Source organism: Mytilinidion resinicola, assembly GCF_010093595.1.
Source record: "Mytilinidion resinicola strain CBS 304.34 unplaced genomic scaffold BDZ99scaffold_22, whole genome shotgun sequence".
Lineage (NCBI taxonomy): Eukaryota > Fungi > Ascomycota > Dothideomycetes > Mytilinidiales > Mytilinidiaceae > Mytilinidion > Mytilinidion resinicola.
The window spans coordinates 583,103-591,807 of record NW_022985458.1 but is presented as its reverse complement, the minus strand read 5'-3'; the positions used below and the strand labels follow the sequence as shown (position 1 = coordinate 591,807).

Here is an 8,705-nt window from a genome sequence, read left to right as displayed (position 1 = left end):
CAGAGGCCTCAGACAAGCTCAAGACGACAGAAAAGCTCTCTTCAAGATTGCTTCGAGCTATAGACAGTTACCGTCATCGCTATTATCGACAACCACGTACTGGGGCTACATACCCGCATCAACCCTAACCTCTTCTTCCCACCGTAGGCCGATAACGCTGCCTGCACTTTCAACCATAATAGTTAAATGGTCTGAAACTTTCTCATAGTCATTATCCTCTTTTGACTCAAACTTGACCATTTCTTTGTGGTCCGCGTGGATCATGATCTGCTCAGCGTCGGCTGCGCCTGGAACGACCGCAGATGCTTTTGGCACCACCTGTATCATCAGTACTCGCGATACCTATGGTCAACGTGAAGGTATACCATGATTGAATGACCCAGCGCTGTCGGAGTCTCGTACTCCTCGTACGCAAACTTTGTCATAAACTCCCCACTGATCGGCCCGTACTGTCTAAGCTGCTGCTGGAGCCATTCCGAGTCTCGCTCCAAATGCTCTAGCAGCCGGCTGTTGGTGGCCTTGTATACCGATGCCACATTCACCAGCAGCTTTCCAAACTGCACTCCGTTGCCGCCCTGGTGAGGTGTGCCCATGAAAATGATTCCGTACGTCGACGTCTTAATCGATCGATGTTCGTCTAGTGCGCCTTTCCGCGCCGCGTCCGAGTGAATAAGAGCCTGGGCCAGGTCAGCTGTGCATACAATAGAGAGGAGCAAGACTAACGCCTTTGACGATAATGCCACCCAGACTGTGCGCCACGAAGACTATTGGTCGTTTCATGGTCTTCCACTGTCAGAACCGCATCTTATCAATGTCCGCTCTTATCTCACATTTGTACGCTTTCTCCTAAGGCAGAGGTCGGACACTAGCTGCTCGGCATGATCGTGGAGGAATTGGTGGCTAACGCGCTTGCCGTGCGTGTTCGCATCGTATCCCCAGCAGAATATGCGCGCATTTGGGATGTCCTTTGGTAGGAGATCGCGGAGCCAGTGGGTGCCGTTCGCTGCCGTCCACGTCTCGTCGCGGTGTCCGTTCAAGCCATGGACGGCAACAATGCTGGGCACCGTCAGTACGGACTCTTGTGATGTTACGGATGGCTTACTCCAACATCGGCTGCTCTCCCTCCGCCACGATCTTGAGGCCATGGGCCGATGCCTTAGACGGTTCTTGCCGCTTCGATGAGCTGTCAGCCTGCTACAACGTCAGCCTGACCAGAGGCAGAATATCGGGTCGATAAGTACAGAGTCCTGACGATCCTTCCGGAATAAGTTCAGTCGCTGCCATCTAGAGGCCGCCATGGTTCGAGTGCAGGACTCCACGATCTCCCCTATGCTGAAGATTCGTGAGAGTTGCTGGGTTCCATGGTTCTGGGCAGCCTGTATTGACGCTGCCGGCTCAGCTGAGCTCGCATGTCTGCTCAGAATCACGCAGCGCCGCCAATCACGGCGCAGACGCAGTCAGCCCCCAGCGCCGCCTGCCACGTCCGTGTCGCGTGTGGGCGGACGCTTTCGTCGCCATTGCAGTCCGTCACCCAAACTGACGCACGGCAATCGTTCTATCGACCTATATTCTCTAGTCATTTGCAGTCGGCAATCTGGAGCTAGCATGAAGCGAACGTGTCACACCGCTGTCGCACTGTTGGAGAGTGCAAACGTCCGCCCGCACGCGGTGCGGACGTGGCAGGCGCGCCGGGGGCCTGACTGCGTCCGCGCCATGATCGGCGGCGCCCCGTGATTCCGAACAGACATGCGAGCATAGCTGAGCCGACAGCGTCAATACAGGCTGCCCTACAGTATCCCCCCCTGTACGGATTGGACACGATCGTGCGTAGAACAAGGGATTTTACATACAAAAACCCTTGTTTTGCGCACGGTTGTGTCCAGTCCGTACAGGGGGGGACACTGTACGTAAGCGCGCTAAACCCTTTTGCCAAGACACACTACGGACCCCTTCGCACGGATAAGTCCGGAATATATATTTCCAAGGGCCTTTTGCCTCAAACCTAAGAGGCATCTTCTTTCATCCTGGAACTATCGGTTTAATACTCTAAAATATGAAATATGGGAGATGATCGTGGTGCAGGAGGGGTGTAAAGCTAATGCCGTTCCGGATGCTCTGAAAGGAATCATCGATAGTATGATTAAGAACGTCGTACTTTTTTAGCTGCGCACTAGTTTCCTGGGGAGAAATGTCTAAAGAATAATAGCAGGCTAACGATAATTTGATTGAATTGCGAGGGAGAGAGTAAGATGCCGAAGCAATAGATTCGTTGCGGCATAGGGGACGTTACTTGGACTTGTCGAACCGCATCCTCGAATCTCCCTTAGCAGAGTGCCACAATCTGTAGATCCCGTTTTGGCTCCCGCGGTGGATTCTGATCGCGGGCAAGGTTTGATCCCTGTTTCATCCCGAGATCAGATCTGGTCAAGGCTGAAGTCTGTGCTGATCCTCTTGGCGCCTACTGCGTCAGCCACGTCTCCATGGCGACGACACTTTGTTAGGAATTCTCCCTTGATCTCTTCCGCATCTGGCATACCCTCTCCCTCCATATGCTACGACACTCTTCACTTGCGCTATGAAGCGTGCGCCCTCCTGCCCGAACCCAGAGCAGACGCACAAAACGCCACAAGCTATCCCCTCTGAACTCCGTCATCCGATTAGGCAAGCTTGTGGCTGTTAGGTTTATGGCTGTGCGGACGACTCTAGAGTAGTCAGCAATGGCCAACACATTTCGAAGTGGCATTTTTATTCAAACTTTATCCTCTCATTCCTATATAACCTGCGTAACTCCCCGAAAGATTGCCCGCAATAACACCGTCTTAGTACATCCACGCCACTGGGGCCCTGAACGGCGCTGCTGGGACCTTCGCTGGCTCAACTTCGCTCATCCGCGCCACTTTGTCCTTTGGCACTAATAAACCAGCCTCTAATTCTAGCGAACCCGCCTCTGCGTCTACCTCCGGCACAGGATTCTTGCGCTTACGACCGCGCTTTAGCTTGCCCGCCTCTACTTCTAGCGAATCCGCCTCTGCGTCTGCGTCTGCATCTGCGTCTGCGCCAGAGTCTAGCGCAAGACTCTTGCGCTTACGACCGCGCTTTCCCTTGCTCGCCTCTACCTCTGCCTCCGGCGCAGGATTCTTGCGCGGACGACCGCGTTGTCCTTTTCCCTTGCCCTTAGCTATATCCTTCGCAGCACGGTTCGCTCGTGCCTCCTCAAGGCCCTCATAGCTCATTACCTTCGCCTTCCCTAGGATCAATGACTTGGTCGATCGGCGACATTTGGCTTCTTTATTTAGTTTGTATAAGAATCGATTCTGATCCTGAAGTAGGGTTTGTTTGGCAAAGGATATCGAAGCAGCACTAGCAAGCTTCTGTACGTGCCTCTGTAGGCGCTGTTTACTACCTGGCTTATTAGCCTCTTGTTTAATTAGATTATGCAACAATATAAAGGCCTGTATTGTTACTAGAGTTATAGGCAAGATAAGCGTTTACAGTACTTTGTCTTGCGGCCTCGCCACCTTATTTAGAATAGTATGTTCGGCGGGAGGCTTCAGTGTATATTAAAGTACTCTGTTGGGATTAAATAGAAATAAACCAGTTGGATCCCAGGTATAGTCAAACAGTGGTGTGACCGTGGTCTCACACAATGGTGCGACGGCACATCACGAACCTATATATGTAAGTGTCTAGCTGATAGATAGAATGAATGATCACTTGTATCCTTAGTTCAGAGCTCCAACTGGTTATAAGCCTCTCTTTTATGCTTTGACTTGGTACGAGTGGTTCCAGAACCCAGACCCCAGACCCCAGAACCCAGAACCCAGACTACAGACTACAGACATGACTGATTCCAAGATGGACGAGGTCAAAGACAATCGCAAGCTCAAAGGCAAGACCAACTTCATTAGTTGGAAGCGTGAATTTGAGTGCGCGGCCAAAGCAAATGATATCCTTGAATATCTTACCGGCGAGGAAGTCGTCCCTTCCAAGCCTAAGAAAGAAGACTACTTCGTAAAACTTGTCGAAGTAGAAGTTCGTCGGTCTATGCGAACCAAGAGGACAGCTCAGACCTTCACTCCCTCAACCGACGATGATGACGAGGCAGATGATGCCCAGACCATGATGTCCACCAACAACACCCTTAGGTGGCAGATTGATTACAATGAACACAAGACCGCCAAAGAAAGAATGAAGCTTGCAGGCAAGCTACTTGACGCCTGGGTCTCAGACGGCGTTAAGATCGAGATCGAAGACTGTGCAGACGCCAGAGAGGCCTACGACTTTATCAAGAAGCGATACGCGGTCACCAATGAGCGTGCCCGCGATATCCTACTGAATCGGCTCAATGAGCTCAAGCTTGACGACTGTTCATCCATGACTGAGTACACCAACCGGGTGCGCCAGATCACGGCTGACCTCAAAACCGTTAAATATGACATGACCGACGACATGCTTGCCACTGCTCTTCTACATGGCCTTCCACCAAACTTCCGCGACTTCAAAGAGAAGTACGACTGGATCCGCTCGACCAAATCTAATAACGCTCCTGACTTAGACTATCTCTACAACCGCCTTCTTGTTAAAGAAGCCAAGTAAATCCAGTTAAAGGCAGAAAGAAAGACCAAAGACAGGGTACGGAAGGAAGCGAGCAACAACACTGGTCCCAGTGGTAGTACTGGTTATAATGGCGGCCGTAGGCTAAAGCGTGAGGATAAAAGTCATTTGCAATGCGCCTATCCTGGTTGTGGCAAGACCGGCCATACGGAAGACACCTCTTGGACCAAAGAGACCCATCCAAGGCTCCACGATCCCTCAAGGCCAGGTTTGCTGTCAACACCGACAACAAACCCCGCAACTATGTGGGAGGTGCTACGGAAGCCAACCTCACGACGTTCAGAGATGCCTACTCCAGTGCCGGCACCCCAGGGACGGCTCCCTCCCCTGCACTTTATGCAAACATATCTGACACTTTGTCACAGACGCATAGTGCTGGGACTTGCAGAGAGTTACAGGGATCGGGGGGAGTTGGTACTGGCGACTCGGAGGCCGGCGAGCGATTGTGGGTGGGCGTAGGCTGCAAGATAGCTTCGAGGGGCCGGGCGAGGCCATAGAAGAAGTTGCGCGGCGGGCGTAAGGTCAGCTACAGCAGCATTAGCATGGAGAGAGGAAAGGAGACCACACTAGGTATAGGGAGCATACACACCCACAGCCATAGCCTGCCGTCGGCCATGTCTGATGTCTCGCTCAGCAGCCTCTCAGTTCGGCGTGAACGACAGGCTGCCTGCCGAGCGGCGACTCGGCCTTGTGCGCCCGCGAGATAGAGGTCGTCGGTATGGACATGGTCGCTGTGCATGGTCAAGAGCTGGATTGTACGCCCGCAGACGGGCATTGTGCCGGGGCTGGCGACATTGGCGCTGGCCTTGCGTGCGACGGTGATGGGTATGATGGGCGCGAGGTCGATGGAGTTGCTGTCGAGCGCCAGCCAATAGCGGCCGCCCACCCCCCGAGCCGCACTAGCAGCTCCTCATGCGCGTCGACGGCTCATCCTTCCTCTTGCTTTATAATTAGACGGCCTTAATCGTTGACGCCGAGAAACAAATCAACGGGAGTTGGATTCCATTTCAATCTGGCGGTTTGGAAGAAACTTCCGATAACCATGGATGCAGGGATGGGTACAGTGAGGTGATATATTCCAACATGTATCTCGTTAACAAGGCTCTGGAATTCTTTAGTTGGCAATGATAAACAACATTCGACCAGACGTCGATCATGCAGCGAGTGGGCAAGCAGGTAGCGCTCGCTCTGTACAAACCTCGTCGCTCAAGTATGGCGACACAGACAGCGAGGGAAGCAGGAGAGACATCAGCGCGCTTGCATTCTTGTGAAGAGAAAACGCTTCGCCACACATTGCCACTTCCCCGTCGCTGCCGCGGCAACGAATGGGAAGTTGTGGATACTGACCGTGTCTACTTGGAAGAGGATGGGTCTTTGAGTCGTACGCTGCTATGGGAACCAACAATGGCCTTAGTGAGCAGCCTCAATGGAGCGCTGCTTGAGCGGGCTGAGGAGTTGGTCAAGAAGGAGAGCTGTTCGGCCGATGCCTCCATTTCTCGCATCCTTGGCTAGGCTAGCCTTGATCATAGTAAACCCACACATCAGCTAGAGTTTCGCTCTGCTCCTTTACAAGTGCCTGCTCTTTCCAACATTGAAATTTGCCATTCATCTATGACCACTCTTCCTACTAAGTTGTCGCGTCGCTTACCGGAGAGCCCTGAAGCGGATGTCATGGTTGATGCATGTCCATGTCTGGTACTGCTAGATCCTCCCGCGTTGCATCGCTTTCGTTGAGTCTGGTGCGATTGCCTTGTCCCGCTGGAACGCTTGGCTGGACGTCTGTAGTCCGAAGAAAGTTCATCAGTTGTCGATTAGCTCGAGCTCATCGTGTGATCGGAAGGATGGATAGGTTGGGGGTACTAGAGAGCATCGTTAGCCTTGGCGCAAGCCGGTAAACATCTTGCAATACATACATTCCTTAGGTCCGACAGGTCTGGACCACCGTGTCTGGCAAATAGCTTTATGTCCTTCAAAATCCTCGGCTCACAACAACAAAGATAGTCGGCAGTGTATTGCGCGGCTTGAGTGGCTTGGCGATTCCTCCTCGACTTCGATACACACCCAGCAGTAGCGTCGGTAGGTAGAGTTGTAGCTTCAATAGAAGCCGTATCATCGCTTGTAGGATAGCTCGGTAAAATTCGTGTTGGGCTATCGAGCATTGTGCGCTTGCTGATATTTCTAGCTGAGGCTAATCTGCAACATCTACCGACACGATCATTCCGTGATAGTCAAAGGTATAGGGGCCCGGATGAAATCCGCGGCGGGGATTGGGTGGGGAAGGGCTCGTAGGGGCCGAGCGTTGTGGATTGGGAGGTGGGTGCGGAACTAGAAGGGTGTGTGATGCTGTGGGGTTCTGTGAAGTCGTGGGGGCGGAGGTCTTTAATGCCTGAGAAGGGGGCTTGAGAAAGGGAATGTATGGCAATAAAGTCCTCCTTCCTCATCTTGCCCTCGTCCACAAGGGTTATGTGTGCCTCGGTCCTCTTTAGGTCACACTTGTACTGTTCCAACTGCACCACCTTCCGGGCGCCGAATGCCGCAACCTCGTCTTCGCTGACTTCTCTCTCGCGCCTTTCCCACTCATCAGTACCTACATGCTGTACCAGCTTGGTGAAAGGGAAACTGCAGGGATCATTGAAGCCAGCTGTGATCAGCATATGGACCCACATGGCGCCCGAGTGTTCGGACCAGCGGACGAGCTGAGAGAGCTCTTTGTTCTCATAACCCGGTGTTCTTGCCTCCTCTTCTTCCAGAATGCGTTTGAACATGTCCAAGTATCTAAAGTAACGGGCAACGATTCTAGTTGGCTCCCCCTTGTAGCAGTCCCACGCCTGGTTTGTCGGCCGGTCCATGAGAAGCCACCATGGAGCCGAGCCCAAGAGCTGGGCGGGCCCGATGTAAGACCATTCAAGGTCGACCACACCGATGACCGTCAGGTCTTGTCTGCTTCTAACCATCAAGTTCGCCAAGCCAAGGTCGTCGCAGATGATCTTGAACTTGGTACGGTCGTACTCGCTGTGAACGAAGCTGGGTATCAAAGACTTTAGGGCTTTAAATGACCGGTACTTGGCCATGGCATCGTATCGGCCGTACGTTGAGTTCGGTTGGCGGATAAATTGTTCCCAATCTTGCTCGGCAACGTACTGGAAGTATTTGGTCGTCGATGAAAAGCCCTTGTTCCTATCACCTAGAGATTGTTCTGTTAGTGGGAGTGTAAAGACAGTGCCAAAGGGGCGTACTGAAAGTGTCGACTCCTCCAGTTTGGAGAATGTCATGAGCCTTCCAAGTCAGCGGCCGTATTGGGAAGCGGAGCCCTGGAGTTAAAGGGTCTAGGCTGCCGATGTGGTCAAAGTCGAGCTTAAAAAGCTGAAGCAGGAAATTGGCAAACTGCCTGTAGATGGTCTCCATCTCGTCGTCGCTGACGTCTTCCCTCAGGAGTCTCGTGCCGCCGTTGACGTCCTTGAGCAGGTCGTTCAGGCTCACGCCGTCCTGGATGAACTCCATGATGATGAAGGGACCTAACCCGAGAGGGTTTTGTGCTGCAACGCCCCAGGCCTGGATCTTCGGAACCGGTATTGTGGTTTCACGGTGGATAAGATCGATGACAGCAACCTCCATGGCGACCTTCTCGTCAGCATAGCTATCATGGACCTTACCAACTCGCGGGAACCGAAGCAGCCAGGCGGTGCCATCGCCAAAAATGAACTTGGATCCAGCATTGTACGAGCCATAACGAAGGTCGTTATCCGCGAGCCGGCAGGGGAGGCGGTCGCGACGGAAGCTTGACACCCATTCGCAAAGGCAGCCGCTTCGATGCGTCTCGTTCAGGCGGTCCTCCCAGAGTTCCCCCTGCACCTTCTGCACCAATTCGATACGCTCATCGACGTCCATGATAGATATCGGAAAATGTGTCGGGGGAGATGGAGGGGATGTAGGTTTTGGCGGGTAAGGCTGCGGCCCTAAAGGGCTGGCGGGGAACACACAACGACAGGGGTCTCGACTTAGCGGTGACAGGGACCAACCACATCGCTATATTGGGAAACACGACAACAGGCCGGAAAAGCGGCCACACCCACACTCCTATTTTCTGGCTA

At 53.0% G+C, this 8,705-nt stretch overlaps 5 protein-coding genes across 5 annotated transcripts; 1 reads left to right on the top strand and 4 right to left on the bottom strand.

Annotated features, from left to right (window-relative positions):
* Positions 1-105: 105 nt before the first annotated feature.
* BDZ99DRAFT_575436 (uncharacterized protein) lies at positions 106-1,327 on the bottom strand (the record flags this gene model as incomplete). Its single annotated transcript, XM_033728468.1, has 6 exons — positions 1,242-1,327; positions 1,109-1,191; positions 831-1,056; positions 724-783; positions 366-677; positions 106-318 (listed from the first exon to the last, which is right to left on the bottom strand). The coding sequence occupies exons 1-6, from the start codon at positions 1,296-1,298 to the stop codon at positions 106-108; spliced, it is 951 nt and encodes a 316-aa protein (XP_033571440.1). The 5' UTR covers positions 1,299-1,327.
* A 1,492-nt stretch (positions 1,328-2,819) lies between these two features.
* On the bottom strand, positions 2,820-3,473 carry BDZ99DRAFT_545203 (uncharacterized protein; the record flags this gene model as incomplete). The annotated part of the gene is made up of 1 exon (XM_033726835.1): positions 2,820-3,473. A coding segment is annotated over one exon (654 nt), but the record flags the coding sequence as incomplete, so codon positions are not given.
* A 1,475-nt stretch (positions 3,474-4,948) lies between these two features.
* BDZ99DRAFT_575434 (uncharacterized protein) lies at positions 4,949-5,389 on the bottom strand (the record flags this gene model as incomplete). The annotated part of the gene is made up of 2 exons (XM_033728467.1): positions 4,949-5,140; positions 5,204-5,389. 2 exons carry the CDS (start codon positions 5,387-5,389, stop codon positions 4,949-4,951), a joined length of 378 nt encoding a protein of 125 aa, XP_033571438.1.
* A 280-nt stretch (positions 5,390-5,669) lies between these two features.
* Positions 5,670-6,211, top strand: BDZ99DRAFT_153072 (uncharacterized protein). Its single transcript, XM_033712800.1, has one exon. It carries the CDS (start codon positions 5,770-5,772, stop codon positions 6,124-6,126), a length of 357 nt encoding a protein of 118 aa, XP_033571437.1. The 5' UTR covers positions 5,670-5,769; the 3' UTR covers positions 6,127-6,211.
* Positions 6,212-6,807: 596 nt separating this feature from the next.
* BDZ99DRAFT_575433 (phosphotransferase enzyme family protein) lies at positions 6,808-8,502 on the bottom strand (the record flags this gene model as incomplete). Its single annotated transcript, XM_033728466.1, has 2 exons — positions 6,808-7,798; positions 7,851-8,502. 2 exons carry the CDS (start codon positions 8,500-8,502, stop codon positions 6,843-6,845), a joined length of 1,608 nt encoding a protein of 535 aa, XP_033571436.1. The 3' UTR covers positions 6,808-6,842.
* Positions 8,503-8,705: the final 203 nt, after the last annotated feature.